This window comes from Periophthalmus magnuspinnatus, chromosome 21 (assembly GCF_009829125.3).
Source record: "Periophthalmus magnuspinnatus isolate fPerMag1 chromosome 21, fPerMag1.2.pri, whole genome shotgun sequence".
NCBI lineage: Eukaryota > Metazoa > Chordata > Actinopteri > Gobiiformes > Gobiidae > Periophthalmus > Periophthalmus magnuspinnatus.
Window position 1 is genome coordinate 22,562,833 of NC_047146.1, and position 19,029 is coordinate 22,581,861.

The 19,029-nt window shown below is 38.9% G+C and overlaps 2 protein-coding genes across 2 annotated transcripts in view; one reads left to right on the forward strand and one right to left on the reverse strand.

Moving 5' to 3' along the window:
• The first annotated feature begins 3,225 nt into the window (after positions 1 to 3,225).
• On the forward strand, positions 3,226 to 7,074 carry myl1 (myosin, light chain 1, alkali; skeletal, fast). The gene is made up of 6 exons (XM_033987146.2): positions 3,226 to 3,469; positions 4,106 to 4,133; positions 5,195 to 5,338; positions 5,709 to 5,882; positions 5,966 to 6,043; positions 6,579 to 7,074. The coding sequence occupies exons 1-6, from the start codon at positions 3,344 to 3,346 to the stop codon at positions 6,605 to 6,607; spliced, it is 579 nt and encodes a 192-aa protein (XP_033843037.1). The 5' UTR covers positions 3,226 to 3,343; the 3' UTR covers positions 6,608 to 7,074.
• A 979-nt stretch (positions 7,075 to 8,053) lies between these two features.
• map2 (microtubule-associated protein 2) overlaps positions 8,054 to 19,029 on the reverse strand; it is a 70,545-nt gene continuing 59,569 nt past the window's right edge. Inside the window, exons 14-20 of the mRNA XM_055230420.1 lie at positions 18,684 to 18,797; positions 17,166 to 17,301; positions 17,028 to 17,081; positions 16,209 to 16,516; positions 11,853 to 11,934; positions 11,193 to 11,305; positions 8,054 to 9,749 (exon numbers count right to left, since the gene is read on the reverse strand). Coding sequence (XP_055086395.1) covers positions 9,534 to 9,749; positions 11,193 to 11,305; positions 11,853 to 11,934; positions 16,209 to 16,516; positions 17,028 to 17,081; positions 17,166 to 17,301; positions 18,684 to 18,797 — 1,023 coding nt within the window. The 3' untranslated portion in view covers positions 8,054 to 9,533. The remainder of the gene's footprint in view (positions 9,750 to 11,192; positions 11,306 to 11,852; positions 11,935 to 16,208; positions 16,517 to 17,027; positions 17,082 to 17,165; positions 17,302 to 18,683; positions 18,798 to 19,029) is intronic.

Below are 19,029 nucleotides of genomic sequence, written 5' to 3' on the forward strand. Positions count from 1 at the left end.
ATGCAGTTGGAAATAAGCAGAATTATTGCGATTGTAAAGCACTGAAAAGATGGCTAATAATAGTGCTTTGAAGATATACACTCCATTTTGTTCCCTACTTTTGTTGTTTTGAACTACAACTACAGATGCTTAATCACCCCAGTTTAGCTTAAGGCAATGATGATCAGTGATTCTTCAGTTGCACAGAATTTCAAAAGACAACAGGTGTCAAATGTGCTTAACATAAAGCTGAAATATGTGAAGCTGAAAAAAGAAATGAACATCCACAATGCACTTAGTCCAGAGAGGCAAATGGGCTCATAACAAATAAAATTTCTCAGTGGCTGTTACAGCTGTCACTCAGCTGCTGCTTGTTTCCAGATCAGCTGACTTTCGGCTCAGAGGAACACTAACAAATGACTTTAATGCAATTTTTCCAAGGTATTCTACCAGTACAGAGCATTCACTATTTCTCCCGTTATATTAATGTTTCATTTACACAGTTTATGTCTTAAATAAACATTTAGAATTAGTATGAAACTTTTTAGAACATGTCAAATGAAATAATTAAGGCATTAAATAATTAGAATTTAGTGTAACCTTTGCCCTTTTAATAGAAGTATGTCCTCTTTGGAGTTTGCTTGATGATGACAAAGGTGCTTGCTGATTGCACCTCCGCCTCAAAAGTGTTGCACCGTATGACACACTGCTGAGGAGAGACTGTGCCCCTGCCTTCCCCCCCCCCCCCCCCCCCCCCCCCCCACACACACCCACACACCCCCCCCCACCCCCCCCCCCCCCACACACACACACCCCCACACACACACCCACACACACACACACACGCACACCACATACGCACATACACGGAGCTGCACACTTCTGAGAGCTTTGACCTCACATCTCCACTATGGCTGCCCCTAAGGAGTTGGCTACCATCACTAATAAGTAAAGGGTGGCATGTTTAGAAGATCGTTTGGCTTCACTAATGCAGTGCTTTGAATATCTCACAGACAGAAGGCTCAAACATATTTAGAAACCTCTTATCTTAGGCCACTAGGACTATCATGGGAATTGGGCACTGCTTACTATGTTATTCTATACGAGCAATGTATTTAGAAGTCAGGATAAAATTCCCTGTAAGTTCTACCTGGTCTTATAACAGCAGTATGGAGCCAGATCAGTCAATAAATAGATAATTAAATAGACACAAAATTGTAAATACACGTTGTAATTGTAACAACACAGAAGGATGTCCACCTCACAGATCAAAAACCATCCACAATTTCACTCTTAAAACATAACTTTGAATAAGTGTATTTTAATTGTTCCTTCTGAAGAATTTAATTATCCAGCCTCTCATTTGCTGTATAATACAGAAAACATTGTACTTTAAATGCTATGTTTCAAGATTGTTTACATGTATCACTTACAGTACACATCATGTCTCAAAATATCTGTGTAAAATGTTGCCTTTATCTCCTGTGGTGCCACTGGTCTCAGTCCCCCCAGTCTCAGTTGATAAAGTTCTTAATAAGCCTCTTTCCCCTTGTTTTCCCGCTGCCCTGCCATCACCTCTTCATAAAGACTACATGGTAAATCAATTAGTTAGTGTAGTGTTGGAGTAGAGACTGGCACAGGTGCAGAGGGAGGAGGGGGTGCGGGAGGAGGGGCTGGCAGAGGGAAGTACAGCTCTGAGGAGGTGCAGGGAGTGCGGGTGAGCCCTGATGACAGCTGAGGGGTTTGGCTTTCTTTGGCTTGGCCTTGTCGAGATGGGGTCAGTGAAAGCAAGTGGTGGACAGTGGGGTTTGGGGGGAGGAATGTGTGCGCTTCCTCCGTCACTGGCCCCCATCGTAGTGGATAGTGGGGGCAGGGCTGCACCGCTGCACTGCCGACAGATATAGATGTGAATTAAGGAGACAGAATTTGCACTCTTGGCCTTGTCTGGGTTACAGGCATCAGCAGCTGAAGCTCCATTGATCTCCATCTCTCTGGGCTTTGACGTCATATCCTCCCACAGGAGTGGCCCTCACTCAGTCAGGCACAGCACATCTCCCCAAACACAGAGCACAGGTGCTGCGCCCAGTGGCCCAGGACAGGCTCTACAAATAAACACAGGCTAATTAGACAATACTGCTGTCACACCTGGCCACATGAATGCAGGAGGTACCAGGAAGTGCCTATGTGTTGCAAAAACGTTTTCTGCTAAATATGAATTTTGCGTTTTTTTAATTCAGCAGCTGAGGATGAGGGAAGGTTAGGAGTTAGTGAGTATCACCAAGGAAACTGATGTGAATGTAATAACAGATGCAGGACAAATCTATCAAGTTATGCATCCCACATCTTGGGATAATTAACATCCATATGGCCTCTAATGAACCAAGGTCATGGATAGGGACTTGGGATTGGGGGTAAATGGTTCTTGTTTACCAAGGGCCCTGTGCAGGCAGGGGTCCTCAGAAAGCCCTGAACTGTTTGCTATATTTCTGGTTGTAGAGCCAGCAGTCTTATCACAGATTCCCAACACAAAAACATACCTTAACAGGGCAAATACATTTGCAAATGCAAATCCGGACATGCTAAAATGTAAATGTAATATGTTGTATTTATACACTTGATGTTAAGAGTATTGCAAATGAACATCTAGATTTACTTAGGAGGAGTAAACAAGCAAACAGCAATGTTTATATCTTCTGGACCTGCACAAACAAGCTTGAGTAGGGACATGATGCAGCTGACTTCAGTTTAAATTTCCTTCTAGTGTGTGCATGTGACCACGTCATCCTCTCAATGATTTCCAGAGTCTTATTTCTTATTTTGACATCTACTTGACCTTATTCAATCTGGGTTATACACATAAAGGGTTTCTGATGGACGTCTAGCTGGCTATAAACAACATACTACAAGTTAATGTTTCATGCTATATGTCTTACAATAAAGAAACGATCATTGCAGATCTGTTATGGTTAGGAAGCCGTTGGCAACCGTGCGTAAAAGTCCAAATGTGCTGATGTGGACCGGAAATGTCTTGGCCTCAGATAACCTTTAGTGCCGTGTTCACTGTTTTCGTTCTTCATTACTGATATCTGACATATATAAGGTCTTTCTGGCACACAGCCTTATTCTCCATGTTTGGAGCGCACCCCCCTCGTGTGCACACCCCTCCGGTGCCCTACCCAATCCTCACGCAAGGATAGTGCCAGCGGGGGTCAAGAGGAAAAATAGCTTCATATATATACGCCCCGGCGGGCATTTCGTGCTCCGAGACCCCTCCACTCTGTGCTCTCACTCCTTGTGTTGTCACCCGAACCGGGAATTGTCTTTACTTCGTTTGGACAAAACTTAGTTCGACTTTTAAACCAAAATGGCACCCAAGAAGGACCCTAAGGCTCCCGCCAAGAAGGCCGAACCCGCCCCAGCTCCCGCACCGGCCCCAGAGCCCGCGCCTGCGCCCGCCGCCGCTCCCGCCGTCGACCTGTCCGCAGTCAAGGTGAGTCTTAGCTATGGCCAATGAATGAGTCTGACGGGCATGGAGGATGTGATGTCTAGCCCTCAGTGTTTCATGTATGTGAGCTCAACGTGATAGGCTATTTCATTTTGTTTGCTTGAATTCAAGCAGGACTAATGAAACAATAACAGAACATTAGGTTCAGATGCCCCACTGTGCACTCCCGTCATCCCTTTTCCAAAAGAGTCATTCGATTGTCTTTGGTGAAAACACAGATCTGGGCAAGGACTTGTATGGGACATTCAGCTGCAGAACATTTAATGAATGGTTAGAACCATGGATAGCTCTGCGCCTTAGGCCAGTCCCTCCACTCTCTGGATTGGACTACAGTAGTGACTAATGCGTGATGCCAGAGCATCCGTGCGCCAAATGTGGCCATGTTAATGCAGCTAAACATGGACCCGTGCAGATCAGATGACAGCCAGCAAAGCTAATTTTGTCAAAGAGATGAGTTTAAGCCTAGTTTAAACCTAATTAATTATGTAAGATTAGTGCCAAGGCTGCAGATATGTGCCGAAAAAGCGAGTAGCTGACAGAGATGAAATGACATGCTGAATGTGTTTATGTTTGTACTGAGTTTTAATAAAACTAACAAGGCTGTTGTATTTTCACTCATAGGTGGAATTCAGCGCAGACCAGATTGAAGGTAATTAAGTTATATTTTTGGTTTAACTATTAAATAGTAAAACTGTACAAAAGGCCACGTATGAAATAAATTATTGATTCATTATTGATTTTCAAATAAACCTGCAATACATTAGTACAAAGGTAGTACAGGCCTATATGTAAAAAGTATGTACCAGTCATAAAAAACCCTAATTAGACGTCACAAATCAATCTCACCCATCCTTGGCACTATACCAGTGTATCTTTATTTCATTGGGCGGCCTGCCAAAGGGCTGTGTATCAGTATCGCAGGATCACTGATATCTCATCTTCAGTGACTACATTTGATATGGTACTTTATATAGAGACTATTCTAATGAGAGCAAAAATGAAGATACTGATACAAAATTTAACTCACTTTGAGAAAGAAAAGTTAGTAATGCTGCAGTCAGCGCTTCCTACTTTTGCTCAGCTGCTCTCATACATAGAGCCTTGCCTTTAGAAGGAGTGGGCTCATATTCTCAGCTATGTTTGTCAATTCCAAGGTGGTCTTTTCAAAGGGCCAATAGCAACCCGCAGCCAGCTAGAGAGAGAAGGTGACAGCTGAGATTGAAATAGGCATGGCTCCACTCAGGAGGCCCTGTGTATTCAGGCCTGGACCGTAGTGTAGTGTGTCCTACCTATAGAAACCACTGCCCCCACCTGCTGGCAGCGTCACTCAGCATGGCACTCTGACTTTTATGGCACCTAACACCTTTAGGAACAAATGGTAGTTATTCTTACAAAGAATAATAAACACTTAGATTATATTAAGCATTAGGAATGCTACATGCTATGCCAGACCCTTTCAAGTCAGTGTATCCATATCTTTTATTGTATACAATAACCATTCGTTGCATATGCACCATAAAGTACACAGGTTATTGCATAGGTAAAAAATATGGAAAAATATATATGTAAAAAAAAATAGTAAATCAAAAATACAAATATACCAATAATATCAACAATGACAACTCTTTAGTCACTTTGTACATTGTATTGCTGTAAAATTACAAACTACAACAGTTTTTCCTGTGAGTTAACAAAAGTATCTTCTTTCAGACTACAGGGAGGCCTTCGGTCTTTTCGACAGGGTGGGTGACAACAAGGTGGCCTACAACCAGCTCGCTGACATCATGCGCGCTCTCGGACAGAACCCCACCAACAAGGACGTCACCAAACTGCTGGGAAACCCCTCCGCTGACGGTACATGATGGGACTATGTTCTTAATTACCATAACACGGCAGGGTCTTTTGCGGATTCTTTTAACATTTTCCAATACATATAAATGGTGTATAAAATAGGCCCAATATCCAGGATGTATATAGCGATCCTTTAGCTTCATATTTGTGTTTATATGTTTATATATTTTTGTAACTTTAGCGATAAGGGCAGAAGCAGTTGTGAGTTAAAGTTCTACAGTATTAGTATGTGTCATTTAAACACATAATATAATAATGTGGATTTTACTCCTATTGCCCATTGCAGTGTGAAAATTTAATACTAATTTTCAGCATTAAAAAGATCTTGGGCATTGATAGACAGTTTGTCAGAGTTTTGTACCTTTGTGTTTAGACATGGCCAACAAGAGAGTAGAGTTCGAGGCTTTCCTGCCTATGCTCCAGACCATCATCAACAGCCCAAACAAGGCCGGATTTGAGGACTACGTTGAGGGTCTGCGCGTCTTCGACAAGGAGGGCAACGGCACAGTCATGGGCGCTGAGCTGCGTATTGTGCTGTCCACACTGGGTCAGTTCAACAATAATCCGTTCATGTGTCATTGTGATAAAAATGCTTATGTGGCGTTAACGTGGCTTTGTCGCCCCCTACAGGAGAGAAGATGACTGAGGCTGAGATTGATGCTCTCATGGCAGGACAGGAGGATGAGAACGGCTGTGTCAACTATGAAGGTGAGTTCAATATGAAGTTAGAACTGTGCATTTTGTTTAATTTGAACCAAACTGTGAATTCAAAATGTTAATGATCAGCTTGGGTGTTTTAATTCAACAGGTCTACAGTAAATCCTTTCTCAGTTCCTCAGTTCTATCTTTGGGGTAATAAGTTAGAATAGAATTAATTTCACTGTGTAAACTAAACTAAATGCCTCATTCATAAAATATTTAATGCTATGATTATTAGTTTTTAATAGTAAGAAAGAGGTTCCTTTTTACCATATTGTACATTCATACTTCCCATAGTAAAGCCAAGTTGAAGTGTGGGCACTACCATAGAAGATCTTCCAAAAATGACAATTTTCAGTAAAAGACTAAATTAATGATTTCATACTTTGATTTTGATCTTGTATGTCTTATGAATATCTTAAGAAAAACATGTTAATGACAAACATCATATTAAAACTTCGGTCATATTTAGAAATAGCTACCAGTATATGTGATGCAAAACTATTTCCTTCATTGTGAGTCATTCTGTATCTTTTGCCTGCAGCCTTTGTGAAGCACATCATGTCTGTGTAAGGACCCTGCCACTGAGCTGGTGAGCATCGTATACTTGCAGACCCCATGGTGTCACGACATCCACTCCCCATTTCCGGTGCCACCTAGAGGAAACGGGGGGAACAATGGACTATGAGATGTCATTGAACATGTCATGAACCTTTTTTTGTTCTACATTTTATTGTCCAACTGGTGCTTTCAACTTCTCCTCCTTCACAAGTTATTCCTGGGAACGTCCTGAATTTCTAAGAGATGCATCCATTTTTTTTCCAAACAAGAGCTCCCTTGCCACATTGGTGCTGTTTCGTCACAAGTTTGTACAGAGTTAAGAGATGGAAGAGTTTTTTCTGTCGCTTACTGTCTTGGCTGAAGTGACTGCTTTGGCCCAGGACTGGCCATCAAAGTTGATCCTTTTCCTAACCCTTCCCTAAGTCTTAAGTTATTGTACTCCCTCTGGCATTTCACAATAAACTTTCTCCAATCTCCCAGTTTAACTCTCCTTCCTTCTTTGCCCACCTGCCTTAAGTAGCTATGTCAAGATTCAGTTAGATGCTAAAATTTGGTAATTTCAACTCAAAACAAACCATTTAGTTAGATACTGTGAATCAAACTGATTTCACTAAACAATGGTAAAATTAAAATTAAAATTGTGACGCTTCTCATAATATTCGTAACACAACTTTGATATCGTGACATCCACGTTTCTAAGACAAGAAAAGTTCTCTGTGAGTCAGTTTTCACCTTTTTATTGTCAGTAATTATTGTAATTTATGTCATATCAACAAGAGAAAAACTGCGTACATCTACTTGACCTTTTAAATACATTTACAGTTGCTGTAGGTTGGAGCAGGAGGTGGGTAAAGCACATGGGGATGGTAAGATGCAGAAAATACACAGAAGCAAACAGAAAAGTCGCAGATGGAGGCAGTTATTAGGCAGGATATATCACAAATGTAGTCAGTGGTTCTCAAACCTCACAAAGAGTACCATCTTTTTAAACTTTTTGCTGGTCTAAAATAAGCAATACAAAAAAAAAAAAGAGATTCAACCTCAACTTAAATCAAAGTCTTAACCAGAACTACACAAAGCCAAAAACTGGATTTGACTTGAACTCAAGTGCAGCTTAACCAATACTGGTTAGCACTCGCCACACAGCAAGAGGGTCCTGCCATTGAAATATCTGTACTTCTCTTTGAGCAGGACTCTTTCCAAATAAATACCAATGCATTGAACTAGAACTGAAATCCAGTTAAGTTCATTGCCTACGTAAAGCAGGACTAACACAAAAGGTCAACGGTCTTAAATCCATCTTCTTCCTCCTATCCAAGGCCGGGTTGTGGGAGAAGCAGTCTAAGCAGAGACTCCCCAGACTTTCCTCAACCCACAGACTTCCTCCATCTCATACGGGGGGACCACAGTCTTATATATATATAAAAAATAAATAAATAAATATAAGTGTATGTCATATATAAAAATAAAGTAATCACAAATGCAAAACCTTACTAAAACTTAAAAGAAGCCTGCATACCTCCAGTGGTACCTGTTTGAGAAACACTGCTGCTGGTAAAGATAAAATCTAGATCACTCATATACACTTATTCCCAAACAGATGTAACAAGTGTTCAAGAGTGTTTTTAAATAAAGTTTTGCGATATTTTTTTCCACTTTCCTGACCTACATTGCAACAGAACATCCAGATACATTGGCGCCTGTCTTGAAACGTAAGATATGTATCACACACACGCACACACACACAGAGACATTGTTCAAAAACATACTAGCTGCGTCCTCTCAAGTTGCCGACTGCAGCTTTCCCCTTAAACAATAGTCAGTCCTAATAAAAAAAAAAAACTAAACCTACTAAAGCCTAAACTATGCACTAACTGTTCTATCTGACAATGTCTTCTGTGGACAGGCACATACACAGAGCAGTGGTTCTCAAACAGTTTACTCAAAATATTTTACCAGCAAATGAACTTAATGGAACCTACAGAGGAACAAGGAGGGCTTAGCATCACTTCAACGAATCTGCTCACAACTTGTTTAAACCAGGACAAAACTCTAGACGACCAATCAGGTTTACATCAGTAGGACAAAATTAGGAATTAATCCAGTAGAAAATGAAATTCTGTTTTTCAAATCCAGATGTTTCTCAGTTCTAGTTTGAGAACCACTGATCTCTAAAACTTTACCAGGACTGCATTCAACACCAGCTGTCTGTCACCAAGCGTTACACTGTAAACAACTAATAACTACAAAACATGAAGTTGTATCATTGTTACTCAATATGTGAGGAAGTAAATTACTAAAACCCTTGTTTGTTTTTTCTTTAAATACAAAATAGCCTCTTTTTAATATTAGAATTAATACATGCGTCTTAACATAACCTAGTTCTTGCAGTAATAATGCAATTTTACAGGTTTTACGGTATAGCCATATTGTGATTTCCTTTTGAAATGTTTTTCAAAGACATGTAGATGGCAAGGTATTTTAACTCTGTATATATTAGTAATATTGGATAGAAGATGACTTGAATGAGTTGCAGTAAAGATGCTTGGTGTGTCAACAAGGGATTTGGAGTCCATGCACATTTACTGAGCAAGAACCATACGTGCTGCATGGAGTAAGGGCCACTTTACTTTCTACTTCAAGAAAAATAAAAGTGTGGCTTCTTCAAAACACGTAGCAGAACCAAGCAAATATCTGGTAATATCAATCAATCAATCTTCAAAACTTCTATTATACCATTGTCCAAAAGAGGAGGCCATTAAATTAGAAATCGCACATATCCAGGTTCAAAATAGACAAGAAATACTGTAAGCTCCTAAATTAAGTCTCTACTGTTTTGTGTGGATGTTGATGGTTAGAGGCTGTGGTTTGGATACAGGAGTAGTGTTGGCCCGATGGTGGCAGGAGAAATCAGAAAAGTTCGATGGGGGCGGCGCGTTCACAAGCCCTGTTTGGCCAGAGCTTCAGTGACGTCCTTGGCCAGGGTGGAGAGCTGTGGGGACTCGCTGAAGTTGAGGCTGCCGGAAGAGGACAGGTCCCGGAGGCGGCTGGGGGACATGGAGCCGGAGCGTCGCGGAGACTGGACCACGATGTCGGCCCCATGGTCCACTCGGGCCCGGGCCTGGTCCCGGAACATCAGCCTGTGACTCTCAATCTGTCACAGGAACAAATGTGTGAGACTGGCGTATGGAAGATGACATTTGCACTATGTAACTTTTTTGGTGATTGGTCTGTGGTCTGCCATCTCCTTGTCTCCATGAAGATGTTATTGCTTGCCTGGAATGTTTCATGATATGGCATTAAACTTATATAAACTTATATCACACAACCATGAATTCTTACTGTCAGCGGGGTTGCCTTTCCAAAGATCTAACCCATAACTTGACCTGGTGGCATCATTTGATCGTTTCCATGGGGATACATATCTTAAATGGCATTCTGTGGAATATTCCAGGCAAAGTAATACCATCTCCTTGGAGACAAGCGTGGTTGACCCTCCACCAGAAAAGTTACATAGTGCATCTTTATAGCATTACAGATTGTAGATGCTGTATGTACAAACATACATTATACATACAACAATATATTGAGAAACAATCATTACTATTATTCAGAAAATAAATGTATTGCAGTTACACTACTATAAGTATTACAATGTTATTTTTTTCATATTTGAGCCTGTTTTTTGGCACAAAACAAATACATTTAAAAAGCTTAGCCTGAGTAGTAATTGAGTCAGTTAAGTCTTTATCTTGCTTTGATCTTAGGTTAGCATTATGAATTTGGCACAATTTAATTAAACAGAACTAAATACAGAGCCTTTAGTTACATAACATCAATAAATATTTTTTGTACAGCTTTACAGAGGAAAGTAGGAATATATGTATGAATGTAGGTTTGGGCAGAGATGAATGAAAAAGGCACGACAAGACACAGATTTTAAAGCAAAAGTCTTAAATAGGGGAAAAGGGATAAAAACAAAATATATATTTAGATGAGATTAGAAACATGTGTAGGTTTAGTTGGGATTAAAGTGTCTATGGGACAAAAATGGCAGTGTACTATACCTTTGTCTGCAACTAAAGGAACGCAAAAAGTTTGTGGAAGATTGACTGTGTTAAGTATTGTTGTATTGGTGATCGTCATATGGCTTCAACTTTTGCCTCAAAATTACACATATTTAGTATAAAATTTTGTAGTAAAAGAATAATTCAACGGGACAAAAGCTTTAGAGTGAAGATGTTTCGCCGTTCATCCGAACGGCTTCTTCAGCAGTGAAATGTCTTCACTCAAAAATGTTTATCCAGTTAACAGAATAAAATTGTTCTTTTGGTATGGATCATATTTGGATAACTATGGGATTACACATATATCGATACAATTTAGTATAAAACCAGTGCCCTGATGAATATCTTTGAAAACTTTGTATAAAATTATATGTATAAAAAAACAACAAAAGCTTATTAAAACATACAGGATTAGAGATAGATTATGTAACTAGTGCATATTCATTTAGTCAGTACTTAACCTACTTAAAGCTACAATCTGTCCAAAACTTTATGATTTCCTTTAAATCCTTTCTGGAGCAGACACTCACCAGCACTCGGCCTCCACCTGGAGTGTGATGGGCATTTTCCAGGGAACCCACCTTGGCTTGGGCCTTGTCTTTGAAGTCCAACTTCACACTTTCTATACGTACATTACCACCCCCTAGTGAGAAAAACAGGAAATACAAACGCATTCAGTGTTGGAATATACAGTATCTGTGCAAGAAAAATGTCACTTAAATCTGATAAAATACTAAATTGTGTGGTACAAATTTATAATAACTACACCTTAATTAGCCTTAATAAAGCATGAACAAACACTTAATTCATAATGAAAAAAAACAACATAGTTTACTAAGAAAGATTCAGGCTTAGTACCTACTTTAATTCAGGGGTTAGGGTTAGGAATTTGGATTTTATTTAAGTAGCTACTAAGCCTAGACCATTTTAACAAACTATTTCTTCACAATTAATTATAATAATGCTTTATTAAGGCTATTAAAAGTGTAGTTATTATGGAATGTTAACAATAATGCCACTAGATGGTGCTGTTCAACATAAATATAAAAATCAATGCAGCAGGCAACTGTGTTTTTCTAACATTTAATCAGGAAAAACAAAACTATGAATAAAGCATGAACAATTTGGCCTTGTACTAAAAATACAGTGGATGGGGAGCTTTGAGCTATTTGTCATAGCCTGACAGTTACCTGGTCGATGATGGATGTTGTCTAGAGAGCCACACTTGGAGGTCACATGACTCAAGTCAATCTTCTTATTCTGTATCTGCACCTACAAGCACATACATAAGGTTATGAAATTTATTAGGATTAAATCATATTTGCTTTTACTTGCTGCTCTTGTGCAGGAAAATGCTAGAAAACAAAATATAGTGGGTTATGTGACAACTCAAGGACGAAAAGGGAAATCTAGAATAAATAAACAAAAAGTCTCCACGTCTTTTAAATGGTGATGGATTGCCCCTGTCATTACCACCAAACGCTGCTGCTAGATAACAATATAATTTAGTACTTTTTAATGTGTTTTTCACAATTTTCCCCACATTTGAGACAGCCAAAAACACCTAGACATCCATTATAATAAATAGCAGTCTTCCTTATTCCCATGCATCAAATGTCAGATTTTAATGCCTGATTTTGCCAACAGGACTGGGCTGGCGTGGGAGGATATTTGCTGCATTTGTCTGATATTGTTGCAAAAATCCATTAACCTGTCTCTTACAGCCATGCAAAGTAAATTATGTGCTTTCACGTTTATTATACTCTTAGATGCAGGTGGCATTTTGATTTATAAACACAATCTCAGCTCATTGCTATATAATATGGAGTTGCACCAGAATTTAATAAAAACAAGATCCAACTTTTATTTTATCATTACCTTTTCACATAACTGCAAATTTGTGCATACGCTGTTGTTTTTAGTTAAAGGTGCACTTATGTAACTGGTGGAGGGTCTGCCACCTGCTTGTTTCCATAGAGATGTTATTGCTTTGTTTGGAATGTTCCATACTATGGCAATAAACTGATTATTTCTATGGAGACAAGCATGCCAAGTTACAGAACCTCGCTAACAGTAAAAATGCAGTTTTTTGTTTTTTTTAGATCATTTTGAGCAATAAAAGACCTGCAATGAAATACAAGTTGTTTAATGCCAAACTGTGGAACATTACACCTTTAAAATCAAAATCATTTCCAATGAGGATAGGATATGCTCATATTTTTTCCACTGGCAATAGCTGGTTGCTACTGGAAACTTCTTGTCTGTAATTGCAAATGCACAACCCCATGAGACTAATGTGCAACCAGGAGAAGTTTTACCATGGCTTTATTATCACCGAGTCAGTGCAACATCATTTTGATTTTAGTGCATTGCTGTAATCGTTTTACACCTCAGACAGCTATAATGAAAATTAATCATTATAGCTGTCAGTATAAAAATATAAATACAAAAATAAGCAAGTGATTAGCTACAACAGTAACTGACAGCAGCTGACAAGTAATTAATCTTGACTTGTGTTGCTTGCCATAGTGGCTTTTTTCATGGAAGACCAACATGTTAAATGGGTTAAAACTACTTCGCTTTGAAAGTGAAAGCCAAAGCAAGGTAGAGGTTTGGGTCTTAGTGAAAATTAAAGCTAAAATACATGAAAGAAATGAACGAAATTGTACAGGGACAACACAGACATCAAAACCACACAAAACAAAGCGCTTTGGCACAGAGACTCACGTGTCCACCCCCTCCTGAGTAGCCCCTCCTGTCCAGCGAGCCACACCTAGACTGAACATGGCTATAGTCCAGCTTTACACTGGGAATGAGGACCTGCAGCGAGGAGGTGAGCAGTGAGCAAGACCAGGGCTGTGTGCTTCATTGTGTTATCAACAGGATGGTACAAAATAGAGCTGAGTCTAATGTAAAAATGTGACCATTAATCTTTTGAAATATTCACTTTTCTTTTTTGTAATCTTAAAAATAAAATGTCTATATTGCATAACTGAACAATTTTAACCAGGGATAATCTATAGAGCTGGGATTAGGTTTGTCAAGATAACAAATTTTGAAATGCGATATATTGCTTAAGTAAATATAAACGATAAACGATAATATCTAAAATGTATCCCCGAAAAAGTATTCTAATTGTACAAAACTCTTCAAATATATGAACTGCAATAAATAAATAACACAATGCAAGACTTAAGTAGTTAGTTTGTGTCTATAATGAGTCATGGAAGTTCATAATTTGAGCTATTACAGCTCAAACCTCATCAAGATGAAAGATCAGAATACTTTTAACCAGAATACTTCTAATGTGTGATGACAATCTCATGCTTTATAGCACAGCGACATTCGCTCATACAATAAGAATAACATTTTGCATTTGTTTGTTTTTTTATAATTCAGTCTCTTAGGCCCTGCTCCAGTATATGTACATATTGTCTCTGTAGCTTTTATGTATTTTTCATTTGGCTTTTAGCAAGGGATATGTGTCCCACCATGTATTTTAAACAGTGCACTGTATTGACCCCTGATTTGATTAGAAACACAACTACCGGTATATGACTGCACTTTCAAAGGTTGATCACTCCTACATTATGCTTTACTATAAAAGAGCAAAGGGTAAAAATAGCATGCTCCAAAGTCAAGATGCAACAACACGCAAAGTGAATGAATCCCAAATTGGAGATTATAAGTGTTACAGCACTTGGCCTTCTCTCAAAACAGAGGGAAGATGAACTAAAGTTGTGCCATAATGAGCAAAAAGAGAGAGGGAGACACAGAGAGAGAGGGGGGCAGAGAGAGGGAAAGAAAGAGACACAGAGAGAGAGGCAGAGAAAGAGAGGGAGGGAGAGAGAGAAGGTGCGATGCATACAGCAGCAACTGAAGACACAATCTGCTGAGCAAATATATGGATGTTACATAAACTACACAGAAAGACATTTAACACGGGCAGGATTACTACAGTAAACTGGGTTAAAGAGAAATAAAACTGGCTGCATTCAAACAGGCATAATAAACACAGTAACTAATAAAAAGCTCAACCCATATTGTTGTTTAACAAATGCACATAATCATTTTTGTTAAATGTGGGTTTTGCTAGGCATTTAGTTTTATTTTTTTCTGTGTACTGTAATGTTAAAACAAGATTCTAGAGTGAGATCACCATATGGTATTTCATTACATCAATTATATTATATCAAGCAATCAAACTGACTAAATGCTTACTTAAGGTTATCAATGCATATGATAAAATAAGTATGCATTTATTGATGCATATAAAAATACAGTATTACTGGTTTTATGTTGAAGTGGCTAAAAAACTCATGTCAACTTATATAGTTTTGCATTTGCCTTTGCACATGCCAATACCTATAGTAAAAATAACCTGCATAATGTTATCTTAAATGTTTACAGTTTTCATCCCGGGGACAAGTTGTGTGATATTTTGGTCGTTGTTAACACATGGATTGTTGTTATAAGGGAGAGGAAGCCCGTACAAGGCCACACTGGTGTCAGACACTTGTGTATCGTGAAGATTTACAGCAGCGACAGTAGTTAAACTAAAACCAGAAGATTCAACAGTTGTTCGGTTGTTTTGGGATACTCTGAGGTATGTGAGTAAAACCTTATGTTGGAGAGGCTATTTTAAAACAGTGCTTGAACTGTGAACTTAAGTTCAAGCACTTGTCACTTTATAAGAATCACAACCTATGGTGAGATACCAGATACCTCCAATGTGTAGCAATATGTGTAGCAAATGTCACAATAAGTTACAATAGCAAAGGCTCAGTACGGAATATTATTTTGTATAAATATATGTTAAATACAGCAGGGTGAATTCATATAATGAACTTTTTAGGAGTGATCAGTTGAATTGCTTGATGGTTTGGCATTATTTAAACATTTAGAATAAAAGGTCATATACTGAAACTGTATATACATTTGTTTGTATCTTCACAAACTATTGAATAGATGGTCCAAAAATATGTTTTACAAAAACATGCAGACATATCTAATCTTCAGTTTATTGCCCCTTTATTCTTTAATCAAGCACTGATTAAAATGTTTTTCTTTTTGCCCTGATTTCAAACTGTTTCAGCGTAGCTTCATTTATGGCTGGCTTAAAGTTACATAGCTGTGCACCCTCACTTTGATGTGCTCTATTTGTCATAAAACCAATTCAAAATCTAGCCATTTCATTAAAAGCTAAGAGAAGGTTAAGTGCCTTTGTATGGCAATACTATACAGGGGTGGCACAAGGGGAGGGCTTGAGGAGGTACAAGCCCCATTTCCACAGGACAGCCAATCAAATTTTTCTTTTAAAGTCAAATGGCAACCACAAAAGGCTCAAAGTATAATATGAAATAATTCCAGATTATTCCAATTACTTAGTTATAGTCAGCAAAAACATGGCAATGAAGAAAAGCTGTGACACAAATATTTTACCTGACAAAATGAACTGCTTGACATGACTGATGAATGTATCAGTGAACATAACTCCCACCAGAGATAACGTAATAATAACAATACATTTGAGTCAATAGCGTTACCTGTCCTCCTTTAGGCTGGTACTTTATATTCTCTGTGGACCCAATCTTGGACTTGACGTTTTTGTAGTCGGGCAGCGGTTCACTGATGATCCGGAGCTGTTTAGGTGTTGTAGCGGGGGATTTGGGTGGAGTGCGGACCACAGCCACCTTCCTCTCCTGGGAGATGAGGCTGAGCGAGCGAGGGGTCCCGGGGGTCCTGGAGGAGGAGGAATAGCTGGGAGGAGTACCCGGGGTCACGGCTGCTGAGCCAGGGGTCCGCGGTGTGGAGTGGCCACTTCGGGCTGAACGGGAGCGCATTGTCTGTGTGACTAGATACAGGGGACATTTTACAGTTAAAACAGTGTAACAAAATGAGTTGAGTTCATGTGATTATTAAAGAAGTTTAACATTGAGCTGAAAGGCATGTGTAAATACTATTGCAGAATTTGCTTTTTAACTGTCAGAATGCAAATATTTTGTGCTGGTATTTGATTAAACTTCTGCGATTACAGGGTGGATTCACATGACACAAAAACTGGCACAGTTAATCTCTGTCAGCACAAATGTGAAACCGTGAAATACTGTAATTTATTTACTATCATGACAAAAAGTGGTGGCATTATGCTATCACAAAGTAATCATTGTTAGTTAAAATAACTTTTAGCTGCCGGAGAGTAAGTCCATTTTGTGGATCCAATTGAGGAAAAAAAGATTAGATTCAAAGTTTGTGAATTTTCTGTTTGATTATTTCTTTCAAAAACTGTAAATCATCCACAGCAATTTATTAAAGTAGATTGAATATTCATAGCAACAAATAAAGCATATAGGACTATTTTTTACCTGTCATAGGCGCCCGTCCAGTCCTGAACTCTGCTCTCATTTCAGTCCGAAAGGCTAAGGAAAGATAAAAGGAATCTTTTGCAAAAAGGCTACAACTAAAATACATACTCTTGGTTCATTTGAGTATATTGGTCTTACATGTAGGTCTACGCGGAGCAGTGGAGCCAGAGCTGGTAATGGAGGTGGAACTCTCCTCATGATCCTGGTGAACGCGGCGACTCCATGTGGCTGTGGGGCGGGCATACCTCCGGATGGGGCTTCGAGACCCTCCATCCTGTGAGGAGACATAGTATATCTACGTGTGTGTCTGCTGTTATGTAATTCAATGAGGAGAGCTTTTAACTAAGAAGCAATTACATTTTATAGCCTTTGTTATGAGTTAATTAGGGATGTAACAATATTGAAACCAGACCTACACCGTTTAATACATTAAATAACCCATAGTACAATGGCAAGAGAAAAAATTACAATCTGTCAGCTGGACAAAGGTTTTAGAATGAAGATGGTTTGTCACTCATCTAACTGGCTTCTTCAATTCTGGTCAGATTGCAGGTAGGGATGGGACAATATATATGAAAATAACACTAATCGCGATCAAAAAGGTCCGCAATTAATCATTTGTGGCATTTTTTAATAATCATGATCATTGCACACGATTATAATTGCCTTTACGGCACCAGCTGGCCTCATGTTTCCGCTTTGAATACAATGTTTAGATGTTAGTTCTGGTGTTTGCCCACAAGGGGGCTCTCTATTGTTAGTCGTTTTATGAATTGGGGTTCTTCATCACCGTCAGGCACGTCATGGCTAGTGGGCAGACAGCGGATCTGGGCCCCGATGACATATCCTCCACTCAAGAAGGTGAAGTCTAATGTGTGGAAATATTATGGCTTTGAAAAACAGGACCAACAAGGCAATGAGCCACCGATCTGCAGAGCCTGCCAAAAAAAAGTCACAGCTCCGAGGGCAAACACAAGCAACTTACATGCACATTTGTGAGACAACCATCCTGCATTATTTGCCAAACTTGAGCCAAAAATAGTAGTTTTAGTAACTTTTTAAAAAAACTGTAAACCTTGGTTTAATAATTATCATGATAATATCGTTAATTGCAATAATTTTGGTCAAAATAATCGTGAGTCTAAATTTTAATATTGTCCCATCCCTAATTGCTGTTGGACACTGCCTTACATCAGAACTGAAGAAGCTACTTGGATGACAGGAAAAACATCTTTACTCTAAAACCTTTGTCTAGTTGACAAATTTTATTTTAATTTTTTTTGCTATAGATCATACCTGGACGACTGAGGGATCTTCCATAGTACAATGTTACAAATATTTTAGGAGTCTAGAAATGTTACTAATAATGCACTCTAAAAATGAATTTTGTTTAATCTTGTCAATGATCATTTTTGTTACAGCTCAAAGCGTACTAACAGCATGTTTTATAGGGAATTAATAAACTTTTGCATGTCGGCAGCACTTAAACAGAGCAAAGAATTAGGGTGTGATTAGTAGGATGCTGCAACATTTTAGACTCATGTTTTTACCATTTAATATATTACAAAACTCAACAAAAACAATGCAATACTTGAAACTGATATGGCCAATAATGTTACATGCCTAATAGTTGCATCTCTTCTCTGACGAACATACCTTGACTACGAGGTTGTATAAAAATAGGTAAGGTTTTGTTGAGGTTGCTTTATCTAAAGAGGCAGCTGGTCTGGATATGGAGGTGGGGATCTTTGTTAGTGGTGAACCATGGCACTAAGATGGAGTCAGTCCCAGTGAGAAACACAAAACACAAGACACAAAGTGACAAAACTGACATGCACAAGGACCAGATCTGATCTTCACAAATCAGACAGATGTGTCAACGCTCTCCATAAACATACATTAAAGGTGCACCGTGTAACTTTTCAGCTATGTCTGTGTGCGTCTGTGTGTGTGTGTTATAGGCTTGGAATTTTCCACACATCTTGCATTTATTCAGTTACAT